The 22,357-nt window shown below is 35.4% G+C and overlaps 1 protein-coding gene and 1 pseudogene across 1 annotated transcript; one reads left to right on the top strand and one right to left on the bottom strand.

Annotated features, from left to right (window-relative positions):
• Positions 1-2,332: 2,332 nt before the first annotated feature.
• On the bottom strand, positions 2,333-6,697 carry msantd4 (Myb/SANT-like DNA-binding domain containing 4 with coiled-coils). The gene is made up of 3 exons (XM_026281620.1): positions 6,391-6,697; positions 4,651-5,285; positions 2,333-3,474 (listed from the first exon to the last, which is right to left on the bottom strand). The coding sequence occupies exons 2-3, from the start codon at positions 5,128-5,130 to the stop codon at positions 2,728-2,730; spliced, it is 1,227 nt and encodes a 408-aa protein (XP_026137405.1). The 5' UTR covers positions 5,131-5,285; positions 6,391-6,697; the 3' UTR covers positions 2,333-2,727.
• Positions 6,698-7,686: 989 nt separating this feature from the next.
• On the top strand, positions 7,687-11,139 carry LOC113114561 (L-aminoadipate-semialdehyde dehydrogenase-phosphopantetheinyl transferase-like; annotated as a pseudogene).
• Positions 11,140-22,357: the final 11,218 nt, after the last annotated feature.

The raw sequence follows: 22,357 nt of genomic DNA on the forward strand, positions 1-22,357 counted from the left end.
TTTTATCTTTAAATACTCAACCTTCATCTGAGCGTGAAAACATATTGAATGGAGATCCAATGAAAAAAACGTGTCACCAGACAGCACAGCTTTGGTCTTCCACTTGATTAGAGAAATGCAGAGAGAAGCTGAACTGAACCGTGAGTGTTTTCTGCTGCAAATCTATACATAAAAGTGATTTCTGGGTTTATACATGGAGTACTTTCCTCCTACTTTTGTTTGTCGAGCAGCGTGAACATGCTGATTGATTTTGTATGTTATTCAGTGTCTGCATGTTACAAAACAGCACATGCATTTCCATTTTTTTGGAAAAACATAGCAAGTTTTACATGCAAATTGAAGTAAATTGCAACGTAAACTGGACTGAATCCAGATGATTCAAAGGAAAAGCCTCTTGTAAAGGGTCATGCCAATAAAAATGTTCACATATCATTTTCACCATGTTTTCTGCTAAAATTCAGTATGCTTATATTACTCGCAGATTAAAAAAAGGCCTAGAATTTAAACTCTATTTGCCAAAACAAGTATATGCAGCTGCTTATGTGTGAAACAGGCCTTAGAGCTCTAGAATGAAAACTCCTAAGGCATGTGATCACGAAAATGGTTAAAAAATGTACAGTATACCTTTAGTGCAATGTAAATTGCTTTGGATAAGATGCAAAAATGTATGCAGGGATCACAAAACCAATCAGCACTCAACATCTGCACTTCTGGATCATCAAGACCTGAAAACAACTGTAAGAGAACACACACACACACACTCATAACACTAACTACATTCACAATACAGGCCTTCATGAGGAAATCTCACGAAACCTGTGAAGAAGAACATATTTCACCTCAAAATCAAAAGAAAAAACATCCAGACACTACAGAAAGGTTTTCAAGGAAATAACACTTTAAAGAATCACTTGTTCCAAAAATGCAATTTTGCTGAAAAAGTACTCACTCTCAGTTCATCAGAGATCTAGATGAGTTTGTTTCTTCATCAGGTTTGGAGAAATGTAGCACTGCATCAGTGTCTCATCAATGGATGCTCTGCAGTGAATGGGTGCCGTCAGAATGAGAGTCCAAACAGCTGATAAAAACATCACAATAATCCACAGCACTCTTGTTCATCAGTGAACATCTGGAGAAGACAAAAGCTGTGTATCTGTAAGCAAAGCTATCATTAAGATGTTTTAACTTCAAACCATAATCTATAATAAGAGTGGTCACTTCTGAATCAGCGGAGAAAGATTTTGATGCGAGAGACAACAGGAGATTGTCTTTTTCACTGCAGGAAGCATTAATATGGATTACGGACCCATATTTTGGCCAGAAACAACAGTTCACTGACGGCACCCATTCACTGTAGCACTACAATGCTACATTTCTCCAAATCTGTTCCAATAAAGAAACAAACTCATCTACATTTTAAAGATCAATTTTCAGCTTGTCCTAATATATATATATATAATTTTATCTTGATTTTGGGGTAAAATATAAAATAAATCTTATGTAGATTTTTGCCTTGACTGTTCACCTTCATGTTTGTGAGTGTGATTAAGCAAAACTGAATCCAAGCACCTATGGTTTTACGAACACATTTATATGCGTTCGTTAAGCTTATTTCAGTGACTGACCTCAAGATAGACCAGAAAAAAACCTGATTATTTCAAAACAATCACGTATTTAAGAACATATGATAATTCAGCATAAATAAGGCCTCAGATTTGGTCCCCATCCATGCTGTAGTGTGAACACAGCTGCTTATAAGAGCCCTTATACAATCCAACTCTTTTTTAGCTCTCGGTTTTACCCCGTACATTAAACACGGTATAGTAACTAAGTACATAACATGTTGTAATCAGAAGTTTCTTTTCTTTTTATATTATGTGACAAATACGTTCAGATATTTCTGCATAAATTTCTATGAGATATCAATACTCAACCGAATCAGCGTTAAAACATCACTTATTACATGAGTAGAAGGCAATCATGTGGGCTGATCTGATCTATAGATACAGCCAGAAACAGTTTACCATAGATATCTATTCATTTCTTTAGTGAAAACTATTATTATTTGGCTATTTTTAAAAAAGAAAGCACCAAAAAGTGTGGTTTTTGCACTTCAAATAAAGCAAATAGAAGTTTTTTTCTGTTAATTAAATATAAAAGGCTGAAATACAAAATGTGTAATTAGTTTTATTTATATATTATTATAGTATTCACAATTTTTATTTCAGTTTTAATTTAAAGTTAGCTATTTTAATTTAAATATTCAATGTTTACTTAAAAAAAATTTTTTTTAAGTTTTTCATCTAATATTTATATATTATTATTTGTCGATTAACGTTTTTTGTTTGTTTGTTTTTAGCGAATACAAGCAATTCAGCATCAACATGATAAAAGACGCATGTACAATCACAGTTTTCTTCTGCTTTTCTGTGCAATGAGGTAATTTTATGACATTCATTTATCATATTTCATACTTATATTTAAAAATGCACAGTCTACTGCTGCAAATATTCAAAACTGAGTGCACATGCATCTTGTTTCTAAACTTCTCACAATCATTGCTTGACTTTTTCCGTTTTCAAATATCTGATAAATATACGTTTTATATATATATATTTTTTTTTTGCTTTATTTAAAGTGCATAAGACACATTAGAATTTTTCCCAATAGAAATGAATAGATAACTATGGTAACAATCTTTCTCTAATGGGCTGTATCTATGATGTTTCACGAGTGCAGCGCCATCTGTTGTCCATCTTTATGAAGCTGCAGCCTTTCTTTCTCCACCTGAAGGCGCTCTTTCTCAATCTGCAGTCTTCCCGACTCAAACTTGAAGAACTGCAGTCTCTCCTTCTCCAGCAGGAGGCGCTCTTTCTCTAACTTCAGCTTCTCCGCCTCTAGATCCACCGCCATTGGCCAAGCCAGCTTCCTGTCTTTCTCTCCATCCAATGAGGACGACGAGGGGGCAGAGGATGATGTGGTGGGTGTGGCTACAGATGTCGAGGGGGCGGGGCTCTGCTGGAGGGGCGTGTTCTGTTGCAGCTGCAGACGCAATCGTTCTCGCTCCACCTGCAGACGCTCCTTCTCCAGCTGCAGCCGCTCCCTCTCCACCTCGCCCTGCCTCAACCGCTCCTTCTCCACCAGGAGGCGCTCTTTCTCCACCTGCAGCCGTTCGGACTCCACCTGTAAGCGGTGTTTCTCCAGGTCCAGTCTCTGTCTCTCCAGCGCCACCAGCAGATTTGTGTTCTCCAATCCAGCTCCGCCCATCCCGGACGAGCCCCCGACTCCGAGTCCCAGGTCTCGAGTCGCCGCCGATCCTAACACAGGCTTCGTGGAGCTCAGCATGCCGAATTCATCGATGTGAGCGAAGACTTCAGGAACTCTGCCCTCACGGTCCATATCAGGGAGGATTGAGGGAAAACAGTCTTCATCGTCCTCCTCACCCTCACCACCTTCTCCAACATCCGCCTCCAACTAGACAGACACAAAGTCAGCAGCAAGTATGAGGCCAAGCACTTATTGAGTAGATTTGTTTCCTCATAGCATGATTTTAGAGAAAAATGTTTAAGGTTAACTTGCATGAGTAGGTATTTCAATTAAAATTAAAATGAATTAAAATGAATTCATTTCTGCACTGAAATGTTTTTAAAATAAAAATTAAGGTACATGGTTGCAATCAATTTATTTTAGCTACATTTAAATAAATTTAGTTGAGTAACTTTCAGCACATTTTATTATTTATTTTTATTAAATGTAGCTAAAATAAATTGTTTGCAACCACTTACCTTAAAAAAAACGTAGTATTATTTTTTTCAGTGTGCATAATATTTCAGGAATGATATTCAATAATGGTTTCTTATTATTTTTGAGGTGCTGATTGAAAAAATGATGGCTGTATGCACAAAACATGATGCATTTCGAAGCATCAAAGTGTTTGTAATGAGAAGCTGTTTTGTATTTACTCTTAAAAAATCCCACAAAGACGTGATTCCTGTCTTCTTATAAGACTGATTATAAGTACTTGTTTAATTCTCAGCCTGTTTTCAATTATAAGACATTATTTTATGCCCAATCCTGATTTTAGGGTAATAATTACAACACAGTGACTGAAGAAAATGCTAACTTTAACCTAGTTTTGGGTGTTTTACGGCATCCAAACAGCCATGCAAAATTACTGATTTTTTTAAATATTTTTTTTCTGAATATTTTTTTTTGCGTTTCTTTTTTTTTTTATCTTCAAAGAGGTCTCTTCTGCTCACCAAGGCTGAATTAATTTGATGAAAAATACAATAAAAACTGTAAAATTGTGAAATATTCTTACAATTTAAAATAAGTGTTTTCTATGTGAATATCATGTAAAATGTCATTTATTTCTGTGATGCACAGCTGTATTTTCAGCATCATTCCTCCAGTCTTCAGTGTCACATGATCTTCAGACATCATTCTAATATGCAGATTTGCTGCTCAAGAAACATTTCTGATTATTATCAATACTGCTGTGTGGAAACTGATACATTTTAAAATTCACAGAATAGAATTTCAAATGCATCCTTGCTGAAAAAAAAAAAAAAGGAATTTCTTGTGAGGACTACTTCAACCAAAGCAGGAAACAATCTGATAAAAGTTGAAATGAAAAGGTCTAGTACATACTCTGTAGTTGCAGGCCTCGTCGTCCTCTATTTTGACTCCAGGAATGTGTGTGCTGGGCTCCCCGAGGTCCGTCAGGTCCTGCCAGTCGCACGACGAGTCTTTGGAAAACCCACTGAGGTCCAGCGACTGATCGCCGCCACCCAGAGACGCATCATTATCGGGAGACGAAGCTTCAAACTCCTGCTTCAATCCCGACGCCAGCTCGGCCTGAAGTTGCTTTCGTTTCATCAACGCGCGCCAGTCCAGATAGCGCCGCTTGACCTCGGCCGCCGTGCGCAGCTCGCCCTCGCCCAGAGCGTTCACGCTGTCAGCCACCTCCTCCCACGCTCGCCGCTTCAGCTCGTTGATGGCCATGTTCTGCTGGCGGGAGAACAAGATCTCACGCCGCTTGTGGATCTCGCGGATCAGAGTCTGAGTCTCCTTCACGCTGTAGTTGCTCTTCCTCTTCCTCTTCAGGTGCTTCATCTGCAGGAAGTCCATGCTGGGTACTGAGAAACGAATGGATGCTGAACGAATTCGGTCACTCCAGACACATCTTCAAGTTGATGCTGACATGCATTTTGTGTTTCTGTGAGTAGGAAAGCGTTGAGGTCATTCTGTCTCCTAACAGCAGCAGGAACGGACCATCTGGTCTCCTACATCAAAACAAACAGTTTTCGTTACACATAATGCATATATGTTAATAAATCTGACATATCTGTATATTATTTCCACGTGCTCAAACCAGCTATAAATAAAACCAGAAAATTATGATTATTGCATTTATGTAATGTGACCCTAGAACACAAAACCAGTCTTATTTGTAGCAATAGCCAACAATACATTGTAGAGGTCAAAATTATTGATTTTCTTTTATGCCAAAAATCATTAAGCATATTTCGTGAAAATCATTTTTTAAATGGACAGCTTTAAATGTGGACAGCTTTAAATGTGATTTTCTCAATTTTATTTATTTATTTATTTATTTATTGCACCCTGATATTCCAGATTGTCAAATAGTTAATAAATAATATAAATAATAAAAAAATATTCATCAGTGTTCAGAAGTTTGTGTTTGGTGCGATTCTTGTAATGTTTCCTTCTGCATTTACTGTTTTTTTTTCTTATACAGTAAAAAAATTAAATATTATAGAAATTTAAAGTAAGAATATAAATATAATATAATTATAAAAATATCATTTATTCTTGTGATGCAAATCTGAATTTTCAGCATCATTACTTCAGCCTTTGGTGTCACATGATCCTTAACAAATAATTGTGTTAGAACTAGAAAACGAAATAAATAAATGAATAAATAAATAAATTGTATCAATTAATTTGATTAATTTATGAAAGCTGTGAAAAGGAGATTCCATAATCATCATGCAGTACCCTATTACCATTTAATACTGTACCATAACACAGGGAATAACAACAGTACATATGGCTTTTTTATTTTTATGGTAGAAAAATATGGTTACAAGGAAATATTTTCTCAAGTATATCCATATACAGCATGGTTACCAATATGACATCACAGAATGCGAATACTATCACTTATATCAAACATAAACGCATGAGAACGTCTCGTGTTTTTGCTCTTCGATTATAAACAGTCGCCAGAAAGCGCTGCAATAGAAACCTATAATGTTATGTTTTTCCCACATATGGCTCTTTATATAACGAAAAATAAACGCCATAACACACACCACATTACAAAAAAACGTCGTGCTTATTTGATTTCTTTATTCAAACACTCACCGGTGAAGAAAAGCATCAAGCGCTCCATCCACACGCGTTGCGCTCCGCCTCCACAACCGAACTGTGCCGAACACTTCCGACAACGCGCGATTGGTCAACGAGCATCACCGCCCAATCCGTCAGCCAATCAGACGAGGCGCTCACCGTTCAGCTCCGCCCACAGCATATTCTTCCGGATTCCTTCGTGTGGTTTGGAACACATGTGCAGGCGTACCAGTGTAAAAGCAAAACAAAGCTACAAACTGAATAAGACAATATAATAACATGCAATAATGATGACTACATATTATTAATTAATAATATAATAATGAACTGCAACTTTATAATATACGACAGCTGATAAAAGTGCACATGGATGGAGTGCACGTTATAGTTTTTTTTCTTAGAAAAAAATAATTTTGACCATTTTTTCCCTTCTGATATTTTAATATTATGTTAATATTATATTTTTTTGTTAATATTTCCCTTTGCACAACTTTTATTTATATAATAGACATATTTGCTAAATGTCATGATGCCAAAACAAAGTGGCATCTACTAATTGACTGCATTTTATGCTTGCTTTTATTAATTAATTAATTAGTTTATTTATTTACTTATTTCTGCATTCAGTATTTATTTATTTCATGAATGAATCGATTAATATACTTATTGATTTTATTTATGCATTTCTTTATTTCTTTATATTTTTTATAATTTTTTGTCATTGTTTATTATTTATTAATTAACTGGCTCGTTTATTTACACATATTTATTTATGCACCATTAATTTATTAATTAATTCATTTAATTTATGCATCGAGTCATATTCATTCAGACATTCATTATTTTTTGATTGATGCATACATTTGTTCACTAATTAATTGATTATTTATATATTATGTATTGATTTGTTTATGAATTCATTAATTGTTTATTTAGTTTATTAGTTAATTCATTTATGCATTCATTATTTATTGATTTATGCATGATTGCATTAATTAATTCATTGATGCATTAATCTGTTTACGGTATAACTTTATTGTCAGACAAAGTCTGAAATTTGTCTTGCATTGCAGCAGGTTCACTCACAATTACAAAACTTTATCAAATGGACAAAAAACCAACAGAACTTTCACAGTCAAAAATAAATAAAAAACCTTCAGTACGGATTACATTTTTTTGTAATGTGTTCAGCTCTAAAACAGCTTGGTGTACAAAGGAATACTTTAGCCTAATTTGATTATATCTTGGAACCTAATTCCACTGATTTATTTCATTTTTTTATTATAGCACCATGTTGTTTGTTGGTTTTTACATTTCTTTGTGTGTTTGCATCAGATCGTCTACTGCATCAGTCATCTACTGATCAGAAAGCTGCTGTGTGAGAAGATAGGGCTTGCATGGGACAGGTTTCGGCTGGAAAGAACAGCGAGGGGGAAACAGTTTTTGCCACAGACCTCATTCACCCACAGCTTCACCCACTGGAACTTCAGTGTGTCCCATCAGGGAGATTACACCGTGCTGGCAGGAGAACCAGGACACAAGGTGGGTGTTGATGTGATGAAGACCAGCAGACCTTCACTGCCCTTGAGCTCCTACTGTCACCTGAGCTTACAATCCTCACAACAGTCCCCAGTACACACAAGAGACACTGCAGTTCCAGCAGCGGCCAGCAGGGGTCGCTCTATACCTGCGCTTCAGCAAGAGCAGGCTGGGGAAGAAAGAGCTCAGAAAGGGTTTTTGAGTTGCAAAATGTAAAGTATAAAGTTGTATCAGCTCGTAGTAATCCTGTTTCTGTATAGAACATGATTATTAAATGACTGATTTTTCTTGCTGCTATGTACTATGTGATTCACTTTAACATTCACAAGTCAAAACTCCCTCAACAGTTTTTTGTTTTCACAAAACATTTTCTGAAATAAACTGCGAAAACAACTTATTATGACAACACTAATCAATTATGATAGATTATGTATACTAAAGAAAGAAGAAAGAGTGTTATGTTGATTTGACCAAAGATACCAGTGTAAAGTTGAACAAATTAATAAAAAAAGTAGATTTTATTTATTTTTATATATGCATTATTATGAATGATATTTTCATATCATATCAAAATCTTTTCAATATTAAGCAACTGCGTCTGTACACCAGAAAGATAAATATAAAGGTGGATAAAAGAGGACAATAACATTCTAAAGGAACAGGCGCAAGAGCCGTGTTTAAATGTGAAGGTTAAATAAATACTTGAAAATTATTATAGAAATTGAAATACAATGATTTTGGTGCAGAAACCTCCACTGATGTGAAATTCAAGTGTAAAACAAAAGTGCAGCATGTGAGCTTTTAGGTGATTTCAGTGTGTGTGTGTCAGCTCCGTACAGGAGTTTCTCCGGATCATGAATCCTCAGTTTACAGATCTGGACTGGATGAACATCCGGAAGCCCGGATCAGACTTGGACCAACTGGACATGTTTTACAGGCACTGGGTAACTATAGCAACCACTGCTTCCTGTAGCATGATCATCATCATCATCACCTCCAGGCAACAAGATGTGCACACACACACACACACACACACACATCTAGAAGCATATCGCAGCAGGACAGAAATTGTGCTGGATGAAACTGTTCCAATTCTGATCCCTGTTTCCATGGCGATGTGATCTCATCACTTCAGCATGACTCAGTTATGCCAGTCTGTGGTCATTTGAGGACTCTCATAACACACACACACACACACACACACACTCGTGTACTTGTAACAGTGCTGTAGATGAGAATGTGGTCAGTCACACACACACACACACACACACACACTCACACACTACATGTTTAAATTGTTCAAGAAAAGGAGATTGTGTTGCACCCAATTCCCTAAAATATCATTATATGCTTAAACATTAATATTAATCAAACCCTTTCATTAATATAAAAATTAATGTTCAAGAAATTACTACATTAATATTAACTTTTATAAGTATCATGATTAGTAAATTTTTAGAATTCATTTTTTATTTTACATTAGGTTTATATAATATAAAAAAAGGATGTTCATGAAATATTACATTAATTATGTTTTACATTTAATTAATTAATTTTGTGAATATTTTCGTTTTTCATAACATTAATATATAATAATATCTCGTAAAAAATGCTTTCAATAATTATTAATAATACTGTTTAATAAATTATTACATGAAGTAAATAAGATTAAAACATAAATATTTTTTAAAATTTTTAAGAACTACTTTCCACAACTCTTCACCAGTCTCAAAACTAGATTCAGCCCATGTAGCAGAGTAAGCATTAATTTGTACACTGTTTTTCCTTGCATACTGCATACTGGTATCACATACAGTATTAGTGTTCCATATACACACTGTAAACTGTTCAGGCATTTCATTCTGAATACATCCAGAGGCCTGGTTACCTCTGATTGGTCTGTTTTTCTCTCCATCGAGCTGCTGAAGGAGAGCTTCATCAAAGCGATTGACACAGGGCTGGGCTTCGACCTGCAGAGGGTGGAGTTTCACATCTCGTCCAATCAGATGTGAGAGGGGCAAGTGTACCAGCAGACACTGATGTACCTGGACGGTGAAGAAGAGGACTGGACATGTGAGGTGTCTATTATATACCAGCATTACTAACCAGTCGTTCAGCACACAGGTTCATCCTCTCAGCCCGTGAGACAGCCGGATGAGGCTGAAGACGTGTGTGTGTGTGTGTGTGTGTTTCTCATGGTCTCTGTGTCTATCAGAGCGTGTGAACGTGACACAGATCACAGACGCTTCTTGTTTCCTAGAGAGAGTTCACGTTCTTCATCCCTCTGGCCTTTTCTTCTTGCAACTGAGGGAAAGAAAGTTATTCAGCATGAGCAGAAACTTTTTTTTTGAAACTTATTTTTTTTTTGGCTTGACATGAAGAAAATTGGTGATGTTTAATGGTTAATATATTATTACATGAAGTAATAGTAATTTGTCAGGATTTCTTTTTCTTTTTATTATATTTTAGAGAATTTCTCCGAAATTGATATTTAAACATCATCTGAAAGTCGAACAAATAAGCTTTTCATTGATGTCTGGTTTGTTTGGAAGACAATATTTGTCAGAGATACAACAATTAGTAAATCTGGAATCTGAGGGAGCAAAAAAAATCTAAATACTGAGAAAATCATCTTTAAAGTTGTCCAAATGAAGCTCTAAGCAATGAATATTACTAATCAAAAATTAAGTTTTGATATATTTATAGTAGACAATTTACAAAATATCTTCATGGAACATGATCTTTACTTAATATCTTAATGATTTTTGGCATAAAAGAAAATTCGATAATTTTGACGCATACAATGTATTGTTGTCTAATGCTACAAATATACCCCAGAGACTTAAGACTGCTTTTGTGCTCCAGGGTCACATTTATAGAGAGAGTTTTATTATAATAGTACTATTCAGGAGAGCTTATTGGACAAAGATCATCACGTCGCTGTGACGCTGGGAAAACAGGATATCAGCACATCAGAAGTGAGTTGAACGATGATTTTCACATGATTTTAGAGGACAAGACAGTTCATAACATCATAATTCTTTGTGTTATAGAAGGAGAGGTGGGACTGTTTGTGAAGCTCCGCCCCTTTCTTTCACTCTGTTGAGTTTCAGTGATCTTAGGTCTAAAGCCACGCCCCTTCTAGAGGAAGACCCCCCTACTGGGAGAGATTTCAGAGCAAAAAGCAAAAAGGAAGCACCTTTAAGACAAAGTGAACAGCAGTGAATAAACTTTGCATCTTAAAAAAAATTACTTCCACTTCCACAGTGAAAATGGATGTTCATAAATCAACTTCAAATATATTTTAACCATTTCTTTCAGTCATTGATTTCACCAAACTGATTTGTTTAGAAAGGCACAAACTGATGATGTTTGTGCAGCTGTTTTCCCTCCAAAATGATGTCACTTCCTGGAGGATGATGTCATGAAGTAACTGGCTTCAGTTAGATAATGGGATATAAACTGTGAGTTTTATTATCCAGTTTGACATATCTGATGGGAACATGAAAATGTACTGCATAGGAATGTAAGAGATGAGTTAGTTTTCTCAACCTACACCTCCTAAAGTCTCTTTCTCTCTCTCTCTCTCTCTTTCTCGTTCTCTCCATCTGCCACTGTCTATTTTTATCAGCAGACATTCAGCAGGCCATTAGCTCGGTGTGTTCAGAAGCTCCTGCTTTAAAAAAAAATGCTGTGTTCGGATGCAGGTATGCATTTACGCTCTTAAGTCGGTAAAGTCCCGCCCCTCACGCTGATTGACAGCAGCTGCAGCCACTCAGCTTGTGAGTTACTGAGCCTGTCGTCTAGACTCTAGAGGTGAAAAGAGCAAAGTCTATTACAGCAAAGCAGAACAGTCGAGAAACAACTCATCAGAAAAACAGATGGGATCAGATTTAGATTAAACCCTGTACTCACATATGATTACATTTTTTTCTAAAGTAGGAAAATAGAGACTACGCAGATTGTTGAGTGATGTATATTTCAAATTTTGATTTTAATATAAATTAGTTTTCATGATGCAATTTAATAATGCACCATCTAATTAAAGTCTTGTTTTGGTTGCATTTGATTTGCATTTTCTTAAAGCTGTCAATAAACCAGTCAGGAAAAAGTTTTATATGATATAAAATGATGCAAAATTAAGCATAATGGTCATTTTTAATGTATTAAATTATTTTTACTAATAATAGTATTTATCAAAGATATATATATATATATATATATATATGATACATCAATTAAACAGTCATTTTTAAAATGCATTTTCATGATAAATAATTATATTTTTTAGAAACATGTATGTTTTGCCTTTTTTAGAAATAGAAACACCTGTTGTTTTTGTTTTGTCTTCACCTGAAGCATACTGACAATGTTTAATGTTCAACAAATAATAACATTTAACAATAATTCTTAGGATTTTTTTATTATTATGAATTATATTTTTAACAGAAAATGTTTACCCCTTTTTAGCTCAATATAAGCATATCCTGATGTTTAATGTTTAATAAATTACTACATCAATTACTAGTAATTGTTTTTATTATAGATAAATTAAGTAGCATAGACTGGTATTTGAATGTAATTTATTGAATGTATATTGGTGATGTTTAATGTTCGATAATGATTACATCAATTAGATCAGATTTTGGTGCAGAACTATCCATTTAATAATAAAAATGCAGCCTGAAATACTGCACAAGTACAGTCAAGTGCAATGCTGGAACATGTAGAAAGGGCTTTATATTCTCCTGAAATCTAGAGCATCAGCCAAACGCTTCCTAAATCACACGCTCATAAAAACAGGAGAGCGAGCGAGAGCTGCATTAAAGACAACAGCTCTCCTCCTCTGAGAGTATTTCTGTTAAAGATTTATAATCAAGTCCAAGTAAGAGAGATGCACAAGTGTGTGTGTATGTGTGTCTGTTTTCTGTCTGTTTGACAGAAAGTATTTCCAAGGTCAAAGGTTAAAACAACAGTATCGCTGTCCCATGAGAACGAAACTCTGAAAGGGTTTGTTCTTTTCAGAAGGTCACAAGACAAAAGAGCATCTACAGTCTGTGTGATTTACTGGCTCGCTCAACAGTGGACGTGTTCTGAAACTGCGACCCTTTTCTGTTTGGTTTTGGTCATTGTGGATTCAGGTGCTCTGCCATCACACACACGCACACACACACACACACACACAAGCTTCACAGTCCAAACTCTTCTCCCGGACGACTTCTGTCCATCCTCCAGTTTCCTGATTTACTGTGTTAATAATCATCCTCATTGTGATTTTCTCCTACAGCCGTGATGGAGGCCCTGTGGGAGCCCAAATGGAGCTCAGACTCGCAGTGGCCACAGATGCCTTGCAGAAACACACAAACATGTGAAACTGCAGAACATTTACAGCACAGATGGTTCAGAAGAGAAGAGGGAATACAGTCTCAGATAGATATAGATAGATATGAATGGTCTTACGGGTTTGGAACGACATGAGGGTGAGTAGTTAATGACTGAATTTTCATTTTGCAGTGAACTGTCCCTTTAAATGCAAAGAGATGAGAGTCTTTGCATGACCTGATGTTTTATTCGTATCCAAAATGAGGCGATGTGATTGGAAAGCCCTGATATGGACAAAGACATCCAGCAGCTGAGCTGATTTTAACGCAGAAACGTTTTGACTGATGAAACGTGAAAAACACTAACTTCATGAGATTCATACTGTGCTTTAATAAACAGAATATTGATCACATTGTTATTGTGAAGATATAAAACTAAATTATTTTAGTTTTTCCTGATAGAGTGATGTTAATTTAACAGAGAAAAAACTGGGACATGAGATAGATAGATAGATAGATAGATAGATAGATAGATAGATAGATAGATAGATAGATAGATAGATAGATAGATAGATAGATAGATAGATAGATAGATAGATAGATAGATAGATAGATAGATGGATGGATGGATGGATGGATGGATGGATGGATGGATGGATGGATGGATGGATGGATGGATGGATGGATGGATGGATGGATGGATGGATGGATGGATGGATGGATAGATAGATAGATAGATAGACAGACAGACAGACAGACAGACAGACAGACAGACAGACAGACAGACAGACAGACAGACAGACAGATAGATAGATAGATAGATAGATAGATAGACAGACAGACAGACAGACAGACAGACAGATAGATAGATAGATAGATAGATAGATAGATAGATAGATAGATAGATAGATAGAACGATAGAACGATAGATAGATAGATAGATAGATAGATAGATAGATAGATAGATAGACAGACAGACAGATAGAACGATAGATGGATGGATGGATGGATGGATACATAGATAGATAGATAGATAGATAGATAGATAGATAGATAGATAGATAGACAGACAGACAGACAGACAGACAGACAGACAGATAGATAGATAGATAGATAGATAGATAGATAGATAGATAGATAGATAGATAGATAGATAGATAGACAGACAGACAGATAGAACGATAGATAGAACGATAGATAGAATGATAGATAGATAGATAGATAGATAGATAGATAGATAGACAGACAGACAGACAGACAGACAGACAGACAGACAGACAGACAGACAGATAGATAGATAGATAGATAGATAGATAGATAGATAGATAGATAGACAGATAGACAGACAGATAGAACGATAGATAGAACGATAGATAGAATAATAGATGGATGGATGGATGGATGGATGGATGGATGGATAGATAGATAGATAGATAGATAGATAGATAGATAGATAGATAGATAGATAGATAGATAGATAGATAGATAGATAGATAGATAGATAGATAGATAGATAGATAGATAGATAGATTGATTGATTGATTGATTGATTGATTGATTGATAGATAGATAGATAGATAGATAGATAGATAGATAGATAGATAGATAGATAGATAGATGAGCTGATATTCTCATCCATCCTCCTATATGACACAATCTCCTGTTACCATGGCAACCATCCTAGCACAGCCAGCTTTGCCATGGCAACAAGAACACATGTGATACAGGCAGTCATCTGAGTTAATCTGATCAGCATCACTGTCTGAGCAGAGAGAGAGAGAGAGAGAGAGAGAGAGAGAGAGAGAGAAGATCAGCATCTTAATTATGATGTTTCTGAAACGGCCCATCAGAGACGGATCACGCTCAGGACAGACCCCAGTCATGTGACCCGCGTCCCCAATCACAGCGGTTTAGTCACTAGTGTTTACAGAGTGAACAGCACGGGTCACGTGACAAATCAATCTCATCAGGTATATGACCTGGAAAATTCATAATTAATACTCTTTTTGCATCCACTAGCTCAGACGTGTGGCTTTACATTCTGTTCTATTCTTAGATTTGGAAATGCGGTGGCAGCTTTGGTCTGACATACATTCGTACGATTGAAAAACGTCACATGGTGTTGGTTATGAAAGGTATCCCAGAGTTCAGTGGGAGCGCCCACATGCAAATCTCTGACGCGCTGCGATGAGACCAATAGCAGAGCTGATAGAAGATTTCAGTGACATCACAATAACAGAAGACTGGTGATGACATCACAGCATAAAGACTCTGACTCATCGTGCGTGAGTGTGTGTGTACGCACATCCAGAAAAACAAACAACATCCAGACTGTGTGTGTGTTTACCTGTCTATGAACAGGATCCTTGTTGCCATAGTAACAGTCAGGCCTTTTTGAAACGTCACATTGAAACCAGTGTCACATCCCTGGATAGTAAAATTCACACCATACCTATGTGCAGCATCACCGTGGAGATGAAGAACCTTGTGTGAATTTGGGACATTCTGCTTTGACCTACAATCGAAGGAAGAGAAAAGGAATGTTTCAGGCCAAAAAAGGCAGAGAGCGAATAAAATAATGACATTTTGCATTTAAGTTAGTTTTTAAATCAGCATAAAATAATGTAAAAAATAGATTTGAATACAAAGGAATGCAAAACATTTTATTAAGAAGTTAAAATGTTTATTCAGCACAGCAGGGATGCATTAAATTGATCAAAAGTGACAGTGATGACATTTGTGATGTTATAAATAGATTTCCATTTCAAATAAATGCTATTCTTTACACATTTTTATTCATCAAAGAACAGTAAAATAAATGATCATTATTTTTAGTGGAAATCAAGGGCAGCACAACTTAATGAGAAATGTCTCTCGAGCCGCAAATCAGTATATTAGAATGATTTCTGAAGATCATGTGACACTGAAGACTGCAGGAATGATGCAGAAGAATCTTCACCCTAAAATTGTAATCATTAGTTATATATGTCAGTTTACTCGAAATGTACGTTTAATTTCTTAAAGTATACATTTACATGATCTTAAATGCGAAAAACTTCAAATAACAGCTGAACAGAGTCAAAGAGGTTTGAGCTGAATTTGTTGCAGAAGAAGGGTGTAAAGCAGGTAATGACAGTGTCTCCTAATATTACCTAGCTATCAAAAGAATAATTGGACACATCAATAAAGCTGCTGCAGTGTTTTCCCTCAGGTAATTCAGTGAATGTGTTTCTCGAATAACTATGAAGAACAGCACAATGTCTGTTAATTTTAATGAGCAGGTCTAATATCTATTACACTGGAGACAAACACTAAAACACACTCGCTGCAGTGAAAAGAGTGCATTTTTTGATGAATGTCAGGGTTTTAGTGTTGTATACGTCCTGCATCAGAATCTATTTAGCCTATCGATTTTTTTGTTGTTGTTGCAAATGACCGACAATATTCTTTCAAAAAAGAATAATTTACTGAAATGAAAATTTGTTGAAAATGTGCTCACTTCGGAGCATGGAACGCGAATCAATTGATTCAGATCAGAACTTCTGAGCAGGTTCACAAATCAATTTACAAATTGAATGATTCATGATTCACACTCCAAAGACCCGATCTGAAATTATGGTTTGCGAATCATTTTATTCAGATAACAAATTCGGAGCGGGTTCACGAATCATGCGATTCAGATTGGGAACGGGTTCATGAATCATTTGATTCAGACTGAGACTTCGGAGCAGATTCATGAATCATTTGATTCAGATTCGGACTTCGGAGCGGGTTCATGAATCATTTGATTCAGATACGGACTTTCGGAGCGGGTTCATGAATCATTTGATTCAGATACGGACTTTCGGAGCGGGTTCATGAATCATTTGATTCTGATTCGGCCTTCCGGAGCGGGTTCATGAATCATTTGATTCAGATTCGGACTTCGGAGCGGGTTCATGAATCATTTGATTCAGATTCGGACTTCGGAGCGGGTTCATGAATCATTTGATTCAGATTCGGACTTTCGGAGCTGGTTCATGAATCATTTGATTCAGATTCGGACTTCGTATAGGGTTCATGAATCATTTGATTCAGATTCGGACTTTCGGAGCGGGTTCATGAATCATTAGATTCAGATTCGGACTTCGGAGCGGGTTCATGAATCATTTGATTCAGATCGGGACGTCGGAGCGCAGAGCAGATCGACAGGTTGGCAAAAACTGTTTTTTTATATAAAATTTAAATATTATGGATACACTTGAATTTGGTCTAAAGTAACAATTTAAACCTACCACTTTTCACTTCTCCAGATGTTAACTGATGGACTGGAATGCTGAGGATTATTGTGATGTTTTTATCAGCTGTTTGGACTCTCATTCTGACGGCACCCAATCACTGCAGAGCAAGTAAATTTTTTTTATATATAAAATAAATGCTCTTCTACGAAAGGCCAGAGGGTGAGTAGATTTTCAGCAAATGTTCATTTTTAGTTGAACTACTCCTTTAAGACTGTCATTTTCTGTTCAGTAGAGCAGACTGTGAAGCGCTTTGTTTACAGGTCACTATCAAACTATCACCTTTTCCCGCGGGTTTTCATCACGAACACACTGTCAGTCTCTCAGAAGACGCATCCGAGAGACGCGTTATGTGCACGAGCCCAGAGGAAGATGTCCCATTTCTGACAGGAAGCTGTTAATTCAGTAATTCACTTTATTTTCTCAGGCATAATCCTGATGGAGATAAAGCGCGCTCAACACGTGTTTATGTGTGTGTGTGTGTGTGTGTGTGTGTGAGGAAAGGCTCTGATCTTTCTCAGGGATGAAAATAGTTCGGTCAGAAGCATGTGAAGGTTTTGTTAGTGTATTCTGACACTCAGACCGAAGAGTTTTATTGCTTCAGCTGGAGGAAAAATACTCTGTCAATTCTTACTCTCCCATGAGATTTTCCACAGAGGATCATCATGGGAAAATGAGACAATGGGGTTTTGTATATGTAGAGAAGTTCAAATAATATTTGTGCTTTTTACTTTTTTTTTTTTAATCAGTCAAAATGAAAGTATAGTGAAGTAGCAACCAAACATTGCTATCGTGATGTGGAGGCTAGCATAATTAGTTATCTTTGTTCTCTGTGTCAAGGGGCTTACTTTATTCGCTTTTTGGCTTATTACAGTGTCTAGCAACTTCCTCTGTTCAAAGGCGTCTAAAATTAAATCAAATTTTAAGGGTTAGTTCACCCTAAAATGAAAAATTATGTCATTGCCCACCCTCATGTCGTTCCAAACCCGTAAGAAATTAAGATATTTGTGATGAAATCCAAGAGCTCTCTGACCCTCCCATAGACAGCAATGCAACTGTAATGTTCCCAGACCCAGAAAACAAGGTCAAAACATCGGTAAAACAGATCATGGGACATCAGTGGCTCAACTTCAGTTTTGCGATGCTACGAGAATATTTTTTTGTGCAAAGAAAACAAAAATAACAATTTACTCAACCATTCTTCTCCCCCGAGTTACTGTTTCAGAGATTATTACAACATAAACAATGCTTATTATGCAGATTTCGTTCAGTAAATGGATAGAATGCAAATCTAAAAGGGGCAAGTTTCTTTATAATTAGAATAGAGTTAGAAAGTTCTAGAGTTAGAGGGTCAAATAAAGATGGAAGAGACGTGTTTTTAGCCGAATCTTGAAGATCATTCCACCAGGAGGGAACAGTTAATTAGTTAAAAATCTGTGAAAGATGAACAATACAGCGACGTTCACTTGCTTCTAGAGTAGCCTACACAAGTCTTTTATCGGTAAAACTGACAGTTAGTGGTTCGACCTAACTTGTATTCCTATATGCATTAAACTTTGGTGCATGACTTGTACCAGAACACTCTAGAAAACACATAGCAATGTCTTAAAACCACTCTGAACACCTTGGCACTGGCAACATTGTAACATCTTGCAACAGTCTCTTGCACTGGGAAACTTTACTCATGGTCTCCTCAGAAAACACAAAGCTTTGAGTAGATGGTTAACTTGTTTTCTCATGATATAAATGTGAGTATTATGCAAACAGACACACAGCGCTTGTTCAATCAGCAGCTCAAACACACGGCCCTTCATCTGCAATGCTCTAATTATGCGCTTAATTCGATTGGCTGAATGTGATGATGTCAGAATGAATGAGTAATGAGCTGATTACCGTAGTAATGTTATTATGGGATGTTTCAGGAAGAGGAATACGGCTGTAAATCAATTTATTCCATCACAGAACATGTGAGACTGTTCTAGAACACAGCCAGTATGCTTCTGAATCTCGTCATGTCATAAATGACATACATCATAGGGTTTTAATATTATATTATTTTCAAACAAAGATAACTAAATATAACTTTTTGAATACACATATTTTGGTAAAGTAATATTTTAACACTATAAAATGAGAAAAAAGTACTTAAAAGTATTTTTTAAAAAGTTACATTTTAAAATGTAAAAGGTCAGTTTATGCAATTGTAATCAATTTACTGAAACTAGAATATATGATTTTTAAAATCATTTATTTTAGTTTTGAGCATTTAAATATTTCAAATCATTTTTATAATATTAATCATCTAAAACAATAAATTTTAAAATAATTTGCTATATAATTTGGTGTATTATATAAATATTAATATATTATGTAAAATATAAATATAGGTTTCAAAGTGATGTTGTATTATAAAATTATTTTCTAAATGATTAAATATTATAAACAATATTTTATATAATTTTTAAACACACACACTTGTATTTAGTTTTTTAAATTCATTTTTAATCATTTATAAAAGCAGTATTATTGTATTTTTAATTGTTAAATGTTAGAAATCATGTCAACAAATTGTAATTATTATTCAAGTAATTTTAAATATTCTAGAATGTTTTGTTCATAAAATATCATATTTTAGTATTTTAAATATTTAATTTTATAATACAGCTTATCCTATAAGTATAATAAAATGTATAATTTGTGCATTATATAAATGTTACGTTATTTTGTTCTGGAAGCATGGATATGTTACAAACACAAGAGTTTGTAGTGGGTGTGGCCACTCATGCTTTACTGCGATTGGGCGTGTCCTGAGTGGGTGTGGCCACTCATGCTTTACTGCGATTGGGCGTGTCCTGAGTGGGTGTGGCCAGTATCAAGAAGTGTTTTATAGTAACATGACACGATTACTTCTTGCCTCTTGTCCTGACATAACACAATGTCACAGATAATCAGAGTCTTGTTCATTAATATCTTGCATATGCAAATTAACCACAAACTCGATCACTGCATGTAAACTAAATTCGCTTTGATATCCAGGTGTGTGCTCATGGTAATGGGATTGTACCAGTCACGTCACTTCTGCTCACCAACGATGCATTTACTTGATAAAAAATACAGTTAAAACAGTAATATTGTGAAATATTATTAGAATTTGAAAAAACTGTTTTTTAATGTATATATATTTTAAACTGTAATTCATTCCTGTGATCAAAGTTACATTTTCAGCATCATAACTGCAGTCTCCAGTGTCACATGATCCTTCAAAATTCATTCTACATTCCTGATTATTATCAATGTTGAAAACTGTTTTTTTTTTTTTTTGTAGAAAATGTGATACATTTATTTTTTCAGGATTCATAGATCAATAGAAAGTCCAAAAGATCAGCATTTATTTGAAACAGAAATCTTTTGTAACATTCTAAATGTCTTTACTGTCACTTTTGATCAATTTAATGCATCCTTGCTGAATAAAATTATAAATTTCTAAACTAAAAGAAAAGTCTAAAACTCAAAAACTTGAACTCTTTATTTTTTTACAGAGCATAACAACTTTAATCTCTCATTTAATGAAAAGGGCTAATCTCATTGTGTTGTTGCATTGAATAAATATGGGTCGTTACTTTTAGAAAAACAAGCCATTTAAAGAAAGCACTAAACACAACAGTCTGACACCATGAAAGTTCAATCAATGAATTTTATTGGCATCCTGATAAAAATGACTGACATGCCAGGATGTGATCTTGAATCAAATGTGATTGAAATGAATGTTGACGTTATAATGTACCTTTCTGTGACCTCACACACACACACACACACACCGTTTCACACATCTACAGCATGTTTTCTGCTGCATAAAAGTGAGTCCTGATATTACAAGTTTTTCATTCAGTATCACGTATGAATTATTAAATGGTGACCGAGAATGTACTTTTAAGAACTAATATAAAGTTTTGCATGAATATTTGAATCACAATCACATTACATACAAATAATTATTAAACTACATGGTTCCCAAAGTGCATCTTTAATCCATATTAAGTACAGATTTACTGAACAAAAATATTTCTTTCATGGCCTTGCATCAAGCATTACAGACATTTTTTTTCAAACAGCATTTTGCATTGCTTCAAGAAGAAGAAAACACCTGTATTGCAACTTATAATGTTGACTAAAAGAATTGTTAATAATGTTGGTGATCATTTACTCACCCTTAGGCTATTCAAGCTGTAGAGGAGTTTGTTTCTTCATCAGGTTTGGAGAAATGTAGCATTCTATCAGTGTCTCATCAATGGATGCTCTGCAGTGAATGGGTGCCGTCAAATTGAGAGTCCAAACTGATGATAAAAACATCACAATAATCCACAGCACTCCAGTCCACCAGTTAACATCTGGAGAAGACAAAAGATGTTTCCAGCAAAAATATCAGTCCATGATCCATTACATTGCTTCCTCTAGTGAAAAAATAATCTGGTCTGAATCAGGAGAGAAATCTGCACAAATGAAGCACCATTTACAAGCCACATTTGTAACACTCAGCTTTTGTCTTCTCCAGATGTTAACTGATGGACTGGAGTGCTGTGGATTATTGTGATGTTTTTATCAGCTGTTCGGACTCTCATTCTGACGGCACCCATTCACTGTAGAGCATCCATTCACGAGACACTGATGCAATGCTACATTTCTCCAAATCTGATGATGAGACAAACTCATCTACATCTTGGTTTGCCTGAGGGTGAATGAATATTCAGCAAATTGTAATTTTTTGGATCAATTATTAATTTAAGTGAATGGTGCATATTCTGCACTTTCTTTTCTGCTACGAATATGGGAGCCAAAATAAAAACA

Source organism: Carassius auratus, chromosome 15 (genome assembly GCF_003368295.1).
Source record: "Carassius auratus strain Wakin chromosome 15, ASM336829v1, whole genome shotgun sequence".
Lineage (NCBI taxonomy): Eukaryota > Metazoa > Chordata > Actinopteri > Cypriniformes > Cyprinidae > Carassius > Carassius auratus.

Bases quoted from the DNA above. Each gene is read 5' to 3' on its own strand.
- msantd4 (XM_026281620.1), bottom strand. From the start codon at position 5,130: ATGGACTTCCTGCAGATGAAGCACCTGAAGAGGAAGAGGAAGAGCAAC. The intron at 3,475-4,650 runs GTATGTACTAGA...GTGTCTGTCTAG, and splicing joins ACGAGGCCTGCAACTACAGA to TTGGAGGCGGATGTTGGAGA.